The sequence below is a fragment of the Triturus cristatus genome, chromosome 9, assembly GCF_964204655.1.
Source record: "Triturus cristatus chromosome 9, aTriCri1.1, whole genome shotgun sequence".
NCBI classification, from domain to species: domain Eukaryota; kingdom Metazoa; phylum Chordata; class Amphibia; order Caudata; family Salamandridae; genus Triturus; species Triturus cristatus.
This window is the reverse complement of record NC_140592.1, coordinates 164,187,265-164,206,664: the sequence shown is the minus strand read 5'-3', so window position 1 is coordinate 164,206,664 and position 19,400 is coordinate 164,187,265. Positions and strand designations below refer to the sequence as shown.

At 50.2% G+C, this 19,400-nt stretch overlaps 1 protein-coding gene across 4 annotated transcripts in view; it reads left to right on the top strand.

Moving 5' to 3' along the window:
• TASOR (transcription activation suppressor) overlaps positions 1-19,400 on the top strand; it is a 1,129,919-nt gene that overhangs the window by 982,703 nt on the left and 127,816 nt on the right. For all 4 annotated transcript variants that reach the window (XM_085624658.1, XM_085624660.1, XM_085624657.1 and 1 more), the window contains one exon: positions 1,053-1,212. In XM_085624658.1, coding sequence (XP_085480784.1) covers positions 1,053-1,212 — 160 coding nt within the window. The remainder of the gene's footprint in view (positions 1-1,052; positions 1,213-19,400) is intronic.

Below are 19,400 nucleotides of genomic sequence, written 5' to 3'. Positions count from 1 at the left end.
GGCAACACCAGTAACGGTGTTGGGATATGATTCCAACATGTTTAATACCAAACATGCCCAGGCTCGGCACAGCCACTATATAGTTAGCCATTGTGTAATGAAGGATGGCCACTATATGTATCAAAATGGCTGACCGCACTTACAAAGCCTGGAGAATCAACTCCAGGGTTTGTAGGGGTGTCCTGTTCCTGCAGGGGCACCCTCACACTTAGGACCCAGCACCCTGCCTTCAGGATTGAAAGGCCTGCCTTAGGGGTGACTTAAAATTTTTATGCGTAGTAACCTCCGATTTAAGGAAACTTCTATCTATCGTAAGTGGTGCTAGCACCAGCTTACACATGCTGCAATGACAGGCTTGCAGTCAAAGTTTGAGTGGTCTCTCCTGGGTGGCATAATACATGCTGCAACCCATGGGAGACCCTGGTTGTGCATGTGCCCTGGGTACCCTGGCACCATATACTAGGGACTTATAGGGGTACACCAGTAGCCAATTGTGAAAGTACAGAAGTACTTACCATGACAAATTTAGAGAGGAGCACAGTGACTGGGGTCCTGATTAGCAGGACCCCAGTCGGACTAGTCAAAAAACATACTGACAGCAAAATGTGGGGGTAAGCATGATAGCAGATCCTACTTGCCTACAAAATGTTTTTTTTTGTTTTTTTTTTAAATAACTAAAACTATGATGCAAGGTCTTAAATTTACGCAGTGATGTAAAATTACATTGAAGCGGCCTCATCAATATCAACAGAGTTGTTTCCCAGTGCAAAAGTATTGTAACATGATCTCCAAAGCAGTCAACAGTCTGTATCTTATGTCATATCCGCTTAGATGTGATTAAAAAAAAAATAGTTTGAGTAAATGTGTTAATGTTTATTTATTGTTCCTATTGTCTTAAATAGCGTGTTATTGGGCTACGTTTATTTTGACTAGCATGGCTTACGAATATATTTATTAATTTTAAATAAATATGTGTCAACTTAATTTTTATTTATTTGATTTTTGTCAACATTATTAGATCTTTATTAGTTTATAATATTTTTTGTTTATAGATAAATGGATTAGTGAAATTAAAGAAGCTTTCGTGTGTCAGTTTTGCTGGTGTTGATAGCCTTGAAGATGTAAAAAACCACACATATAATGAACTGTTTGTGTCTGGTGGCTTTGTTGTTTCTGACGAATCAGTACTTAATCCTGAATCTGTAACAGCAGGTAAGAAATTCTTTACTTTTCTCATAGTAACCTTATATTGAAATTTAGCATTGTATTTAGTTTATTTTTCTAAAGTGATAAAGGTGTCAGTATTGTTGATAATGTTCTCTCTCTCTCTCTCTCTCTCTCTCTCTCTCTCTCTCTCTCTCTCTCTCTCTCTCCCTCTCTCTGTGCAGAAAGGGATGCATAGATATTCCACATGCATTACCGGAATTCATATTATTGTGGTTTATAACTTACATAATGTTTAAACTTTTCTTGAGTTACTCTATCCCTACAAGATATTCAAGATCATAGAAAAAGATAAAGTTGCATTTTTTGGATAGGCAAGTTTCTTGAATAACTTAAAAAAAAAAGTAAGGTCTCAAATGTGCTGGTCCTTTCCTCCCAACCGGATAACGTGTAATTTGCTGTCAAATGTTGAAACTGCCTCCAGCTCAAAGCATCTTATCCAAAGGACCATGACACTCAACTGAAGTCGGCATCACAGCGAGTATTACAAACGTCTACACTGAAAGGGCTGACAAAATACCCTCCTCAGTGATGACAAAAAGCTTGAACGTAACAGTACAAAATGACCACACCAATATGAGGACTTACAAGTTTACTCATGTGTGGCCTCCAACACTAGTATGCCGACTTCAGAGATGTCCATTTCACTTGCAAGAGGCGTCAAGATGGAGGGCCTACATGATGATGTACAAGCTTTTTCACACATGACCTTGAAAACACCTATGCCGACTTCAGGAATCTCCAGTTCTCCTGTGTTAGGCTTTGAGATTGATGAAATAGTTGTCTTGTGGCTTAGTCCTATCTTGATGACTAAGCATCGTGCCAGCACACTCACCAAGCCATCGGACTAGCCTGTCCTCCTCAAGAAACTCCAGGTCAGTTTCTCTACACTGAACAGCTTTTAATCTCTAGTGTGATTCTTCTCAACAAGCTCCTTCTACCGCCATTGTGTTTTTGTCTGACAGCAATCCTCACTGCCCGACACGTCCAGAGCTGTATCACGGTCTGCCGTCTTTAATTCACAATGTTCATGTTGTGGTGATTTGGCAACATGCTTGTCACAATTGTGAGAAATGGCCACAAGAACGTCAGGCTGTATGTAGGTTAAGTTTTTTTATTCCATGCACCCCATGCACAGATTTTTCCAAATGTTGCTGTTGACTACCCACACTTGAAATTTCTACACTCTAATTCAGAAATCGAATGTCTTCATGACATTTGAATAGTTCAATATGCCACAGTGTGCCAATAAAAACATACATCCCTTGAAATCTCACCTCTCGTGTATTATGATTTATTTTTCTCTAGCATAGCAAGCTTCTTCACCGGGCACAGTTAAAGGTTACATTTCAGCTCTCCTTACATTTCTCCGCCGTCCCTGATCAACCTTTTATATTTCACCCTTTGTCATTCTACAGTGGTACCTAAATCTGGTTTTGATTTTCTTAATGGGACCCTCTTTTGAACTCCTACACAGTTGCCAGTTCATCCTGAAAACTAGGGCTATCAGCACGTCAATTTAGCAAGTTGCAGGCATGTTTGTTCACCCTTTAGCTGTTTTTAACTAGATAAACTGGTTCCTGAACTAAAGTGGCTTTCCTGTCCAAGGTGGTTACTCCATTCCATATGGGGAAGTTCATTACTGCCACACCATTCACCCTCTTCCCCATCTTGACAAGGAGGAGGAAACTCTACATCGGCTGGACTCTTGTAGAACTGTCAGTTTTTACATTGAGCAGATGAAGGAGATCAAGTCTAATTACCAACTCTTAGTTGTATATGTAGGAAACAGGAATTGAAACGCATACCAGAAGAGGACCTTTTCACACTAAATCGTACTTTGCTTTAAAATCTGTTAAACGTTTGCTTAGAATCAACCACCAGAGGGAGTCTCAGCTCTTTTCCCCCGAGTGAAGTCTTCAGCATCTGCAGTAACCATGTCTGAGAATTGACACACAGCAATATAGCCTTTTCTTCACACTTTTACAGGGCACTATTGCTTTGACTCTGTAGTGAGACGGAATTGCCAAATCCCTCATTTCCATTTGCATGATTTGCTTGTCTGACTGCTCTTTCAGGCCCACCACCCAGTAGAGGGTACACTAGTAGTATCTATTCAAAAGGTGTGGAATATGCAGGTAGAAGGCTCCATCTGCAGAAAGTTACTTGCTTTCGTAGAAATCTTTTAGGTAGATATTCAGTCTACTGGCAGTTTCCTCACCCATTCACCCCCTGACCCCCTTCTGAAGAATAGTCACACACTTCTGAAATTGATAAGGTTCCAATGTAGTTTATTGCACTGGACTTTGGATGAAGAATTGACTGTGCCAGGATGGCATTTTATGGCTCTGTTGACGCCTCAGTTATCATCTTGAGTGGAGGTGCATCCAACTCCACCTATCGGCAAAGGAGAGCTATAACAATATGTGTGAGGCATGTGTAGCTGTATATACACATGTTGTGATTAATCCTGGCCTCTAGTGTTGCGCTCTGAGGTGTACAAGTTGTTTGTTCTGAAGAAAGTGTTTTGAGTCACAAGGTATTGTGACTCCTCCTCTTGCTGGTAATGTGCATGTTATCGACTCCATTCTTGGATCGCTTTCTTCCGCCTACAGATGCAGACGTGTGCTCCTGTTTGACACCGTCATGGTGCACTGTTTCGCCGCACGCAGTTACTACCCTTCGTTGGTATTGTTATCGATTGCACTTCTATTTCCCCACCCTTTGCCTTTGCCCTTCGGGCCTTTCTTCAGTCGTATATCCCCCATCACGTTCACACAATGATGGAACCGTCCCTTTTTGCTATTGTCCTCGCTGTCACGCCACATACCCTTGGACCGATCATTATGTCAGCAATATACGTCTCTTGCCGAACACAAAGAGACTGCTTGCGACGCCTGTTGCTCCTACCTTTCAATGAAAACACTATGCAACCATCTGGCTTGACGTTTGAAGTGTCACAGAGGAGCAAACACTACATCCTGGACATGTTTGGCACAGATGACATCGAGGGGGAACACCATGCACAAGCATCGGCTGCGGATGAAGGGACCTTATCCCCCGACAACAGCTCTGAACTTGTGATTTATCTTTCACATCCATAAGGATACATCTAGCGGCTGTAGCCGCTTATCTTCAGAAAAGGGGAACACATTTTCCTCTTCAGAATTCCCGTCATAAAGTCCTTCAAGGAGGGTCTTAAAAGAGTAATGTCCCACTAGTCCAAACATGGAATCTTAACATTGTACTATCTGATAGAGACATCTGGCCACAGATTCATTACCCATGAATTTCCGAGGCGTCAGACTGTATCTGGAAGATTTCTTTTCAAGCAATACCCCTGCGCACCAGTGGGTGGCATTGGTCAGTTCCACATGGCGCCGTCCGTGCATGAAGTGACGTCAGTGTCACCTATATAGGCACCACCTCAGCACGCTGACATCAGTTCTTTTTGTTCCGCGCCAGTCAAGCGCTGATCCATTAGGAGAGCTACCCTCTGTCCCTTTTTGACAAGATTTTTCAACTTTTTGTCGATCCTTCTTTCAGTGAATAAAAATGAATGTATAAATATTTTTAACATACCATGTTCTTTAGGAAGACTTCAGGGTTCAAACGTGCGGTGCCTGTGACCTCCCCATGTCGGTGACGGACCCGCATTTGGTTTGCCTATGGTGTCTGGAGCGTGAGCACGACTCAAAGTCTGCTCCTACTATCGGGCCATGGCTCCGATGGCTTTGAGGGAGCAGTCCCTAAAGCTGCCTATGGCCTGAAGGTCCCGGTACTGCTCCAGAAGTCCCAAGTCCTCTTTGTCCCACTCACGATCTTCAAGGTATTCAGGGAGAAGGCATAAAAAGCACAAGATGTTGAAGCGTGCTCAGACTTCTCCCAGTCCGTTGGCTGATATGACGGAGGGACTTCAGTGTTCAAGGCCTAGGTCTCCTCCCTGCGCCTGTGTCAGCTCTTCTCCTCCCTGCGTTTCTGGGAGCTAGAGCAACCCCTGCTCAAATTAAACAGTTTTATGGGGCCATGGCCTCTTTTTTGACCAGCCTGACCCCTCCAGTGTGCCTACTGGCCCCGCGGTGGCCGGAGGGGGTCTACATGTTGTTCTGCGCCACTTACTCTGGCGTTGATGCCCCCCTCTGGATCCAGAATTGGATCCGACCAACATCGGTTGTGCCACTACGAACTTCCCAGATGCCGGTCCTGACGCTACTGGGACACTCCAGCAGCGCCAGCCCTATTCTGATCCCTGACGACACGGAGCCAGCACCGTTTTGATCAACTCTGAATCCAGCACTGACACTGCATGCTGATTGGGCCGTTACTCCTACTCTCTGTGGGAAACGGTTGCACAAGTGCTGCCACCGGTCCCTGAAGAGGCCCAGGCCCATCCTCTTCCAGGCATTATCAGATGGAAGAGATGAAGCAAAGTTCCCCATTCTATGTGATTTAGGCACTACCGATTGACTGGGCAGAGCGATTTCAACGACTGTGGCTGTTGAACCCATATGTAGGAAAGTAGAATCTGCTTTCATGGTCACCCCCATTTTGTCCCTGTGTCATTGTTTTCCTGACTAGTCTGACTGGGACCCTGCTAATCAGGACTCCAGTCTCTGTGCTTCTTCCCTAAATTGGACATGGTGTGTACCTAGGTACCCTCTAGATTGGCTATTGGTGTACTCTGATAAGTCCCTAGTATATGGTACTAAGGTACCCAGGGCATAGGTACACCAGGAGTCTCCCATGGGCTGCAGCATGTATTATGCCTCCCTTGAGATACCACTCAAATTGTGACTACAGGCCTGCCATTGCAGCCTGTGTAAGCTGGGGTTAACACCACTTATCACAGATATAGGATTCCCTAAATCTGAGGTCACAACACTTTAAAACCTATAAGTCTCCCCTAAGGCAGGCCTTTCATTTCTGAAGGCAGGGTGCTGGGTCCTAAATGTGAGGGTGCCCCTGCATGAGCAGGACACCCTTACAACCTTCGGAGTCCATTCTCCCAGGTTGTAAGTGCATCAGCCTTTATAACATATAGAGGGACCATGCGTCATTACGCGATGACCTGCTCTAAACTGGCTGTAACGAAGCCTGTCATGTTTGGTATCAAACATGTTGGAATAATACCTCCACACCGTAAACGGTGTGTGAGGCATGATTCCATGCTCTGTACGGCTCATCTGGGAGTCCCTGAGTTCTCCCGGTATCAGTCTTCCAGAACCGGACGGCAAGCTAGGGCTGCTGCGGGCCAGACACGATTCGGTCCTCCTGCTGCTGAGCCAAGCTCGAGCAGGGGAAGGCAGAACAAAAAACATCCTGTCACAGACAGGGTTTAGTGTATTGGGACAGGGTGAGGGCGCTTGCCAGTGCCATTAAGAGTTCTTGTAGGGCATGGGAGTATCCTCCCCACTGTCCAGCCCCTCCTCTGGGCCGGAACCCTGAATCGTACCAACCCTTTCCTAAGGGTACTTAAGGGCTTACCTGTGGGTGGGTCCCTGGCTTCGTCCTGGGACAAGATTCAGATCAAATACCACTTCAACTTTGACTGTCTGGAGACTCTGGACTTTGCTTTGGGAACCAAGACTTCACCGGGGATGATTCTTGCTGCTCCTGTTCTCGTCCTCCTGCAACATCTATGCCCGTGTTCCGTACAGGCTCCTCACCAGGCCTGTAGACATCCAAGACACCTGAAGGAATCTCCAGTGGAGTGAAGGAGTCGCTCCCCTGTATCTGCAGGCACCGCAACGCAGCTGACCGGTCTGCTGATCCTGGGCTCCCACGGACTCCGAAAGGCTCAGCAACACAGGTGGTGGTTCTGCAACTCCCTCGAGGCCTGCACTGTTTTCATATTGAGTTTGAGGCCAGTATTTCTTGTTGGAACCGCTGGAACAGAACCCCTGTGCACTGTGTCAACTTGCTGTTGCCAAGGCTTGTTGGCTCTCTCTTCCAGAGTTCTTCGGGCTCCAAGAAGCTCCAACCTCAAGCAACTCCTGCAGCCAAGATCTTTGCCCTCACCGCTTCCTCTGCACCGTGGGAATCCTTGATTGGTGAGCTGCTTTAGGTCCTCTCGCGACTCCTGTGCCTTCCGCCTGGGAGTTCTCGAGGGTCTTTTTCTGGCTTCAGTGGGCTCTCCTGCTTGCTCGGGGCTGCTCCTGCTTGTGGTGAGTCACTTGGACCTAGCTGGTCCCGACACTGCACCTATTTCATCGACCATGTTGTTTGCTGCTGCCAAGGCTTGTTGGTGCCCCTGCCGGACACTGACCCCTTGGCCCTCGACATCCGATGTGGGACAGCTCATGAACGGCTCTTGGTCTTCAAAAGCGTTGCCTGGTTCACACAGCTGCAACTTCAAGGGCACAGTCAACCTCACCTGCATCTTCAACATCGCTGGGCATTCAGCTTCCGTGCCTTCTGGTCACTCCTGAGTGGCATAGACTCTGTCCCCTCTGCTTGCCGGTACCTCTCCTCTTGAATCCACCTTTGGGTTCCATCGGACTCCTAAGTCTTCTTCTCCAGCGGTATCTTTCCTGAAGTCCTCCATATTGGTCTACGGCGGTTTCTGATGTCACTTGACACCTATGCACCCGGCTTCCCTGGTGTAGATATCCTGGTTCCTGGGGTATTCACGGGTGGGATGACTCCATCTTCCTCGGGGTTTCTTCAGGGTACACTGGGAAAGGTCCTTTTTCTTTAAAACTGCAACCTCGACTTACCCATTGACTCGTGTTGATCACGCGTTCGTGTTCACACTCTGCACTCAGCCTCCTTGGGTTGCCTTGGTACTTACCTTGGGTGGCTCCTTGGGTCACCAATACTTCTTTGTCCTCTGGGTCCATTCTTGACTTGAGTTGTGGTTCGCATTCCACTATTTTAGTATTTGGTTTGGTCTTCCTCTGGAAGCCATTGTGTATTTGTGCTACTTACGTTCTCTATATCCTAAGTATTGCGTTTCTATCTCCCGGTAGGAGATAGTACAAATGTGTTAGTGAGTGTTTGTAATAAAATACATATTTTTATAACTACGCTGTATGATTGTTTTTCATTTAACCTATACCATAAGACCAAGTACTGGCAAAACAAGCTGCTTTACACTCCTTCTGGACTAAGCCTGAAGGCTGCTCTCCACTGCGACCACTTGAGGAGTTTTCTTATTTTTCTAACAGCACTAAAATCACCATAAGTGTTGTCTGGATTAGTGCAGGGTGCTACACTTACATGAGTGAGCACCATATACTAAGCCAGCCTCTCACACTATGCCTGGTTGAGAACATAGGGCTTTTAAGGGGATGTCCAGGCCTCGCTCGTGGGCATGCCCTTTGATGGCACTGGTCTTTTCAGAGGCAAGGCAGACAAGGCGCTGAAGCATTTTAAGGACTCAAGGGATTCAGCCAAGTCCTTAGGCCTCTCATCTGCCCGCCGTCTGCCGTCTGCTCCTTTAGAGGCTACGGAAGGGGCTTTCAACTGCACCAACCCAATCCCAGCCCCTAAGTGGCACAGGTTGTACAACCTCAATGCAGATGACGCAGTTCGTCCCAAGCACGAGGGTTGGGCAGCCAGAGGTCTGGTCAAATACCCCCCGCCCCCCTTTCCGGCAGCCTCCGCCTCCAAACCTCCTAGTCTTGCCCGTCCAGATCATGGGTGTCTAGTTGGTGGCAAGATCGGCCATCGCCTCCACCACTGGCAAAATATCACATCGGACAGGTCATCCAAAGGGGCTCCTCCCTTCCCTTCGAGACCACACCTCCCTCCATATCTCCTTCCTACGACTGGGTGACGAAGGATCATTTACATTTGCTCCAGGAGGAAGTCCTGATTCTTGGTCAAAAGAGCCATAGAGCGGGTTCCGGCGCCAGAAGTAGCACATGGTTGCTATTCCTGCTACTTTCTGGTCCCGAAAAAGGACAAAGGCCTTCGTCCTATCCTTGACCTTCGAGCCCTAAACTACTTCCTCAAGAAGGAGAAATTCAAGACGCTCACATTGGCTCAAGTCCTGTCTGCCCTGAACAGTGAATGGTAGCGTTGAACTTGCAGGACACCTATTTTCATAACCCTATCCTGCTTGCCCATTGATGCTAATTGGAGATTATGGTAGACCAGGAGAACTTTCAGTTCATAGTGCTCCCCTTTGGTCCTACCAGTGCTCCTTGGGTGTTTAACAAGGTGATGGCAGTGCTCGCAGCTCATCTGCACTGATCAGGGGTGCTAGTCTTCGCGTGTCTCAACGACTGATTGCTGAAGGCGGGCTCGCCCCAGTCTGTCATTGCCCACCTTCAGATAATGCCGAACCTTCTGCATTCCTTGGTGTTCAGTAGCAACGAGCTGAAGTCACTCCTGACCCCCTCTCAGATGCTTCCTTTCTTCAGAACCGTTCTGGAGACAGTGTAGTTTCGGGCCTATCCTCCTGAGCGGTGAGTCCAGGATATTCAGGCTATGATACAGATGTTTCAGCCTCTAGCGTGGATTTCGGTGAGACTGACTCTGAGGCTTGAGCCTCATGGCCTCCTGCATCCTGCTAGTCACACATGCCTGATGACGTATGCAGGCTGTGCAGCGCGACCTGAAGTTCCAATGAATACAGCAACAGGGGAATTACTGACATGGTTCAGATGTCAGAGGGAACTGCACATGGCCTGCAGTTGTGGATAATGAGCTGTGATTGGGACAGAGGCTGACCCCTCTACCTTCCCAAACCAGATCTTACAGTAGTGACAGATGCGTCACTCTTGGTATGGGGTGGCCATCTGGGAGAAGTGGAGATCAGAGGACTCTTGTCTCTGGTGGAATCAGGACTCCACGTCAACTTGCTGGAGCTCCAAGCAGCTGTTTGGCATTGATAGCCTTTCTACCCTCCATCAAGAGAAGTCTAGTTCAAGTGATCTGATAGAGAAATCTAGCCGCAGATTCCTTACCTTTGAACTTCCAGGCGTCATGCAGGCTGGATCCGGAATATTTTTCTTAGCAGTTCCCCTGCGCGCGGGTAGGTGGCGTCTGTCGACTCCACATGACATTGTCTATCTTGTTCGTGACGTCTGCGTAGTCAATATAACCACCACTCCGGCACGCTGACGTCAGTTCTTTTCTTTCCACGCCAGACAGTGCCAATCTATTGAAGAGAGCTACCCGCTGTCAATTTTTGACAGACCTTTTTGTTGACTCCTTTTGGTGTGTAGAATATGTCAAGTAAGAAGACTTCAGGTTCAAACCGTGTGGTGCCTGTCACTGCGCCATGTCGGTCACAAACCCCCACTTAGTGTGTCTCTGGTGCCTGGAGCTCGACCATGACTCGAAGTCGTGCTCCGACTGCCGGGCCATGGCGCCGAAGGCTTTGAGGGAGCTGTCCCTAAAGCAGCTCGCAGCCTGGCATCTGGCACAGTGGAGGTCGCCTCGGCGGTCTTGATCCCGGTCCAAGTCTCGGTCGAGAGGAAGGTCCGTGCACCGCTCTGGTGAATCGAAGTCCTCTTCATCGAGGTGAGGTAAGAGGCACCGCAAAAAACACAAGAAGTCGAAGAGTGCTTTGACTTAACCCCGCCCTTCCCACGACGCGTCGGAGGAACTTCTGCATTAGAGGCCCTTCTCCGCAGAGCGGGTACCTGGGTCGGCTCCATGTTTCCCTTCCTTTACGGGTCCGGGAGCGACCCTCGTCTAGGTTAAAATGTGCACCATATTTGGGCGGCCTGACCATGCTGGTGCGCCTTCAGGCCCCACAGACTCAGAGGATGGAGGTGCCCCTGTGGTTCCCACACCTGCGGCTCCAGCACCACGGCTTCCAATTGGACTCGTACCCGAGTCTGGACTGACACCAGTTGCACCTCCACAGCAACCTTCCCCGCTCTGCATCTGACAACCTAGGTGTCGTCGGCGCCTGCCGGATCCTCATTCCCAACGACTTGGAGCCGGTCAGACGTCCTCCGACGCCGAGACCGGTGCCGACAGAGCAGTACGACTCCATGCCATTCAACCAGCCCTATTCTGAAGGGTTGGAGATGGAGGAAGAGAATTGGGAGGGGGAGGAGGATCGCTTAGAAATTCCGCACCCAAAAGGTTTGGACTGGTACAAGGAACTGGGTGATGCCAGTGGTTTGGACACCGCCTCAGACTCTGGTATGCTCTCTTCCCCCTAACCTGGCTGCAGAGGATGGAGCATCATTTACTGTGGTGGTGCGTAGGGCTGCGGATGTCCTGGACCTGCGGCTCCCTATGGTAGCAATCTGATAGAGACATCTAGCTGTAGATTCCTTACCTCTGAACTTTCAGGAGTCAAGCCGGATCCCTGTGGGCCGGTAGGTGGCTTCAGTCAACTCTGCGTGTCTGCCGTGTTTCGTCATCATGACATCCGCGTCGTCAGTATAAATCCGGCCTGTTGACGTCAGTTCCTTTCGTTCTTTTCTTTCCGCGCCAGCAAGCGCTGATCTGTTGAAAAGAGCTACCCCCGTCAATTTTTAACAGACTTTTTTTCCACCCTTTGTCGCCTTTGTTAGTGTGTTTAGGTTATGTTGCGTAAGAAGACTTCAGGGTTCAAGCCGTGTGATGCCTGTCACTGTGCCATGTCGGTCACAGACCCCCCATTTAGTGTGTCATTGGTGATTGGAGCGCGACCACGACTCAGTCATGCTCCGATTGCAGAGCCATGGCAACGAAGGCTCTGACTGAGCGGTCTATTAAGCTATTCGCGACCCGGCGTCCAGCACCGCGGAGGTCGCCTCGTTGGTCTCGGTCCAGGTCTTGGTCGAGAGGAAGGTCCAAGTAACTTTCCGGTGAATCGGAGTCCTCTTCGTCGAAGTCAGGTAAGAGACACACACTGCACATCTTGCGACGCGGTGGAGGAATCTTGGTGTTCAAGGCCCCGCTCCGCAGGGCAGGTGCCTCGATCGGCTCTGTGTTTCCCTGCCTTTTTGGGTCCGGGAAAGACCCACGCCCACTTGAAGGAGTTCTGTGACGCCATATTTGGGTGGCCTAACCCTGTCAGCGCGCCTTCTGGCCCCGCAGGCTCAAAGGATAGAGGCCCCCCTGTGGTTCCCATGCCTGGGGCTCCGACCCTGGCCTCCAATTGGACCTGTTCCCGGGACCGGTCCGACGCCAGTCGCACCTCCATAGCGACCTTCCGGGCATCGCGTCCAAAGCCAAGATCCTCGCCGGCGCTCACCAGCAGCAGATCCCATATCCTCATTCTTGACGACACGGAGCCGATCGGGTGTCCCCCAAACGCCGAGACCGGCGACGACAGAGCCATATGGCTCCATGCCTTTCACCCTGCCCTATTCTGAAGGGTTAGGGATGGAGGAAGAGGATTGGGAGGGAGAGCAGGATTCCTTAGAAATCCCACAACAAGATGTGGACTGGTCCGAGGGGTTGGGTGATACCAGTGGTTTGGACACTTGGCATGCATTCCCTCCCACCCTGGCCACGGAGGAGGGAGCATCATTTGCCATGGTGTACGCATAGGGCTGCCGAGGTCATGGATCTGCTGCTCCCTACAGTGGCGGTCAAGACTAACATCAGTCCAGACAGAGATCCTGCAGGCTGGGGTCTCGAGTTCGGAACCCCTACTGCCCTTTAATGAGACCTAACGGAAGTCCTTCAGGGCATCTAATCCAAACCCAGCACAATCTCCCGCCGCCATCGCCGTGCACCAGGCGACCCAGTTGTCCTCACCGCTCACCCCACCTCACAAAGCTTGGTGGTCCAGGATTAGTTCCCTTCCGCACCTCCAAACAGGAAATCCAAGAGACTGGAGAGTTTCAGATTTTTTTTAAAAAATTCCGCCAATCTGGCATTGCGGTTGGTGAATTCTGCATGCCTTTTGGGCCATTATTCCCATTCTATATGGGACTCGGTTGCACAGGTGCTTCCCAGAGTGTCAGAGGAGGACTGTTCTCTACTCTCCCAAGATATTTCAGATGTGAGAGATGCAGCAAAGTTCGCCATCAGATGTGGTTTGAACACGACAGACTCGCTGGGCAGAGTGATTTCCACAACAGTGACCGTACGTCGCCACACCTGATTGAGAACATCTGTTTTTTGGGGGATGTCCAAGCTAACCTCATGAACATGCCCTTCGATGGCTCCCGTCTCTTCGGAGATAAAAGCAGATGCTGCCATTGAGCGTTTCAAGGACTTGCGGGTCACTGCCAAGTCCTTGGGCCTCACCACAACTTTCAGGCCTGCATCTGCTTTTTGTTCCTTTTGTGACTACGGAAGGGGCTCCCAACCGCGTCAAACCTGTTCTGGCCAGCAGACCCCGCAAGGGGTCGTGGATGCGGTTTACCCCGACCCCTTGGGTTGGGAGGCCAGAAATCGAGCCAAGCCACGATACCCTCCTCTCCCGCAAAACCTTCCTAGTCCGATAACCCAAAATCAGCCAGTCAGTGGTAGAGGACGGCATCATCTCCTCCACTGGCAGAACATCACATCGGACAGGTGGGTGTTGCAAATAGTCCAAACAGGCTACTCCCTCCCCTTCAAGACTACCCCTCCATCTATGCCAGTGTACGATCGACTGGCAGAGGATCACCTTGCCCTGGTCCGTGAGGAAGTCAACTCTCTTGGCCAAGGGAGCTATATAGAGGGTTCCCGGTTCAGAAATAGACTGTGGTTGTTTTTCCTGCTATTTTCTGGTCCCTAAGGACGACGGAGGCCATCGTCTTATCCTAGACCTCAGAGCCCTCAACTACTTCCTCAAAAAGGAGAAGTTCAAGATGCTCACCCTAGCTCAGATCCTGTCTCCCCTGGACCCAGTAGACTGGATGGTAGCGCTGGACTTGCAGGATGCCTATTTTCATATCCTTGTCCAGGCTGCCCATTGTCGCTACCTGCAGTTTACGGTGGGCCTCGAGCAATTTCAATTTGCAGTGCTCCCCTTCGGCCTCACCAGTGCCCCTCGGGTGTTCAAAAAGGTGATGGCAGTGGTTGCAGCTCATCTGTGGAGATCAGGGGGTCTAGTCTTCCCCTATCTCGATGACTGGTTGTTGAAGGCAGGATCGTCCCAAACAGTTGTCTTCTACCTCCAGACAACGGCGAGCCTCCTGCATTTGCTGGCGTTTACTATCAACTTGCCGAATTCACACCTGACCCCCTCTGACGCTCTTTTCATTGGGACGGTTCTGAACATGGTGCAGTTTTGGGCCTATCCTCCTGAACGGCAAGTCCAAGATATTCAGGCTATGATACCGATATTTCAGCCTCTGTCCTGGATTTCGATGAGTGATTCTGAGGCTGGTGTCCCCGTTTCCGATTTTGCCAGGCAGCCACGTGGCATTGCTGCACACGTTTGCCAGGCACTACTGCCTGGATTCCCAGGTTCACAGAAAAGGCCTGTTTGGTCGCCCTGTTTTGCTGGATTTTCTGGTCTAAACCTTTCCGCAGTCCCTCATCCTGGGATATTGTTTGGGTATCAGTTCAAAGGTGAGGAATCTGCTGCTAGATGTCTCTATCAGATGGACAAGTTACTTACCTTCGGTAACGTCTTATCTGGTAGAGACATTATCTAGCCACAGATTCCTTACTGACCCACCCATCCTCCCCGCACTGCAGAATTGTTTTTAGTGTCAGGGATGTTCCCCTTCAGGGCCCTAGCTGTTAATTTTTTAACACACCATGGTCAGTCACTTCATGGCTTTGCGCTTCTGGAGTGGAAAGTCGTGAAAAGTACTGATGTCAGTGCACCGGTGTGGCGGTTATATTGACGCAAACTTCACAACGACGAACCGAACACGACGTCGACAACGTCACGCGGAGTGGACCGACACCACCTACCGGTACGCAGGGGTCCTGCTAGGAAAAATCTTCCAGATCCAGGCTGACGCCTGGAAGTTCAAAGGTAAGGAATCTGCGGCTAGATCATGTCTCTATCAGATAAGGCATTACCGAAGGTAAGTAACCTATCTTTCACGGACAACACTACTGTCTTGTGGTACTGCAACAAACAGGGTGGGGTGGGGCGTGGACCCTTCGTCAGTAGGCCAGGCGTCTCTGGGCTTGGCTGGAACAGTAGGGCATATCCCTGGTGGTTCAACACATGGCAGGGTCCCTGAACGCCAGGGCGGACAAACTTTCATCGATGTCTAGCAGATCACAAGTGGCATCTCAATCCGGAAGTGACACAAGGTCTCTTTCAAGAGTGGGGAGAGCCTTGGTTAGATCTGTTTCCCTGCGCCGAGAACATGCAATGTCAGCAGTTTTGTGTGCTGGAGTTTCCAAGCCGACTCTCGCTTGATGCTGCTTTTCATCGTGAGTGGAGCTCAGGCCTCCTACATGCCTTTCCGCCCATACCAGTCCAGCCTAGAGTTCTCGAGAAGATCAGAACTGACTGGGCCCAAGGTATTCTTGTGAGTCTGCATTAAGCACAGAAATTCTGGTATGAGCAGCTTCTGCAGATAAGTACCAATCCTCTGATCAGACTGCCCCTTCGGGAGGATCTTCTGTCACAGTAGCAGGGGAGGCTCCTCCACCCGAACCCGTCAACCCTACGCCTTCTTGCGTTGAGATTGAGCGGTGACAGATGACAGCTTTCGACTTTCCTCCCAAAGTCTGCAGTGTTACCTTGGCACCCATCCACGAAGACAGTATACGCCTGCCGGTGAAACAAATTTGTATCCTATTGTACAGAAAAGTCTATTGACCCTCTGTCTGCTTCACTTTCTGGTATGTTGCTTTTTATTTTGACCCTTGTCCTGCTTTCTGATATTTCGCTTTTTATTTTGACACTTGCCCAGCAGGGCCCTGCTCTGGGCATTCTGAAAGGGTATCTTTCAACTTTGTCTGACTTTCTAAGGCATCCAGACCAACCTTCTTTATTTAAATCACCAATTGTGTATATATTCCTGAAGGCCTTGTACATATGTGTCCACCTGTCCTTTTTATTATGCTTAATTTGGTTCGCACCTTCCTCATGTGTTCTCATTTCGAGCCCTTGCATAATGGCCCTCTCCAGCTGCTCACCATCAAAACTTACATGTTTGTGGCAGTTACATCTGCCAGAAAGGTGAGTGCACTGCAAGCTTTATCATTCAAGCCTCCCTTCTCATCCAGGGGATACTCATCAATAGTCATAATCTATGAATAATCCCCGCCCATGTGCGGGATCCCGGAGCATATAGAAAATACATATATATAAATATATATATATATACATATGTGAAAACATATAAATGCAGCCTAATAATGTTCAAAACATGGCAATGCTGTAAATTACATATTTTTGCATAGTAGTGCCCCCGTAACCCGTAAGGAAAAAAGGAAGCATCAGGCAAATTATAACACAGCACTGCTTTATTGCCATAAAGCAACATGTAATTGTAGGCATTCGCCAGTAGGCTGCAGTAGAGTATCAAGAATCCAAGAAAAACTGACACCTTGCCTTTAAGGCATTAGAGTAGGGGGACCGTGCCTTTAAGGCCTGCCCGTGACCCCCTGCTCCCATGATGCACTACAGGTGACAGTTGGGCCAGTTCTTTTTTCCGGCTCCTTCTGTGAGGATCCTGGAGCTTGAGCTCTTCAGTTTTTTGACTGAAATTTTGAATTACAGCTTTTTCTAGCTTTTTTCGACGTTTTCTGGCTTATAAGGGCTAATTCTGCTGGTTCCAGTGAATTTTCCAATTTTTTTCCAGTCAGAATGTCTCCTTTATTTAGGAAATGCCCTTCTTGTGGTAATAAAATGGCACTGGTGGATCCACACTCGGTGTGTATTGTGTGTTTACCATCAAAACACGATCCTGACCAGTGTCCCCACTGCCAGAAGTTCTCAAAGCGCACTCTGAGGGACAGAGAGCGCATTAAACTGCATGCAAGACTGGAGAAGGAACGAAGCCGTCGTGAAGGCGAGCATTCCTCATCAAGACCACCTTCTTCAGCTACGCAAGTACAGAAACGGCGACATACCAGCTCCCCGGGCTCCAAGAAGACCAGGAGTCCAAGAGGTTCGCCGTCGACGTCGAGGATGCCGGCGAAGAGGCAGAGAACTTCGGCGTCAAGGGATTCATCCCACCATCAAGAGTCTCCGCCGCGCAAAAGTAAGTCGGCGTCGAGAGGCGGCCCTTCGGGCTCGAAGGCTGCTAGTCTGGTGACATCTGAACTGTCTCCGTCGACGTCGAGGCTTCCGTCGACGTCGAGACACTCTCCGCCACCCTCGAGGGGGTCGACGTCGAGAGATGCGGCGACGTACATTCCGCCGCGAGTGGGCCGGTCGCCGTCGATGGTTACCCCCACTCGGCGACATAGAAGGTCGACGTCGAGAGGAAGATCGACGTCAAGAAGTCGACGTCGAGAGAGGTCGCCGTCAAGATCACCACGTCGACGTCGAGAGAGGTCGACGTCGAAGTCGCCCAGTCGACGTCGAGAGAGGTCGACGTCGAAGTCGCCCAGTCGACGTCGAGAGAGGTCGACGTCGAAGTCGCCCAGTCGACGTCGAGAGAGGTCGACGTCGAAGTCGCCCAGTCGACGGCGAGAGAGGTCGACGTCGAAGACACGGCCGACGTCGAGGTCATCTAGCCGACGTCAGGTGCCAGAGAAGAGGAGATCGACATCGAGGTCTCCACGACCGGCGTCGAGACCAGAACGGCATACCTCACACTTGCCGATGGTGACGCAGACGTCGTCGACGTCAAGGGATTCGACGTCGAGGGCGAAGACTGGACCGCCCGCGGAGAGGTCCCCAGGAGAACAGTCATCATCTCCGGGACTGCACATCGTGCAAATATCTCCAGAAAGATCACCCGAGGCTCCAGAGCGGTTTGGACTGTCACCGCGCTGGTTACGAGATGTGGGCGCTGCCGCATGTCGGAGTCCGGGATCGGACTACTCCCGCATGTATTCCCCACCGCGCAGGAGTAAATCGCCTCCGAGGGATCCACGGCCAATTTCACCACGCCGGTCTCGTTCCAGGGACCGTCGCACCGCGCCAAAACGTCCAAGATCTCCGTCCAAGCGCAGATCAGGATCAAGGGCTCACCAAAGCGAACGCTCCCACAAGAGGCGACGCACCAGGTCGTCCACTGGGACTGCATCCACAAGATCCTCAGTCCGGGACTACTCACCTACTTTTTCATCCACGCCTCCATCGCGAGTGTCCCCGGTGGATGACATTATAACTTTCTCGGACGTCCTGGGTAGAGGGGCGCAAAAGTTGAACATCGCACTGCACGCCCCTCAGGCACCCACTTCTGTGATCTTTGACACTTTACACCATCGGTCAGCTCCCAGACCTCTGCTCCCGTTGGTGCCAGGATTGTTAGAACCAGCGATGGCCACGTTCCTTACACCGGCTACAGCGGGCTCGGTCCCCTCGAGAATAGCAAAGAAGTACAAGGCTCCGGCCGAGGACCCTTTATTCTTGAGGGCGGACCCGCCAGCGGATTCGGTGATAGTGGCGGCGGCCATGAAGTCTCACTCAGCCTCAATATCTGCTTCTGTCCCCCCTGAGAAGGACAGCAAGCTGATGGACTCCTACGGCAGGAGAATGTGCAACACATCTGCCGCGCACATGAAGGTCGCTAGCGCTTCAGCCCTGCTAGGGAGGTATGATCGTTCCCTATGGGATTCCCTGGCCAGATTCGTGGAGAAATTGCCTAGGGAGGACAGGCAGGACTTCACGGAGATCCTACATGAAGGCGGACTGGTGGCCAACCAAGTAATAAGCGCAGCGGCGGATGCATCAGACCTAGCCGCGCATGGCTACTCCCATGGCATCTGCTCCCGCCGTTCGGCCTGGCTCAGATTAACAGCCCTCAAACCAGATGCACAGAAAAGGATTCTTAACCTGCCGTTTAATGGATCATCGCTATTTGGAGCTCATGCGGACGACCAAATGAGCAAGATGAAAACGGAATTGGACACTGTAAAGGCTGTGGGACTGGAAAAACGCAAAGAGTTCCGCAAGCGCTTTCGCCAGGGCGACAAACGTGCCTTTCACCAGCGCGTTCAAACGCCCCAATGGTCCTCTCAAAACCAACAGAGGTCCCAGTTTCAGCAAAGGGGCCGGGGCAGAGGAAGAGGAAATGCTAAACAGCAGCAGTCCTCTAACAAGCAACCTCCCAAGCAGTGAAAACTTACTTCCTCCGCACTCGTTCGCCACTCCGGTGGGAGGAAGTGTCACCGCTCACCTGGCAGAGTGGAATACAATTACAAACGACAAATGGGTGCTGAGTATTGTAGAGCGTGGCTACTTGCTGAGGTTCAAA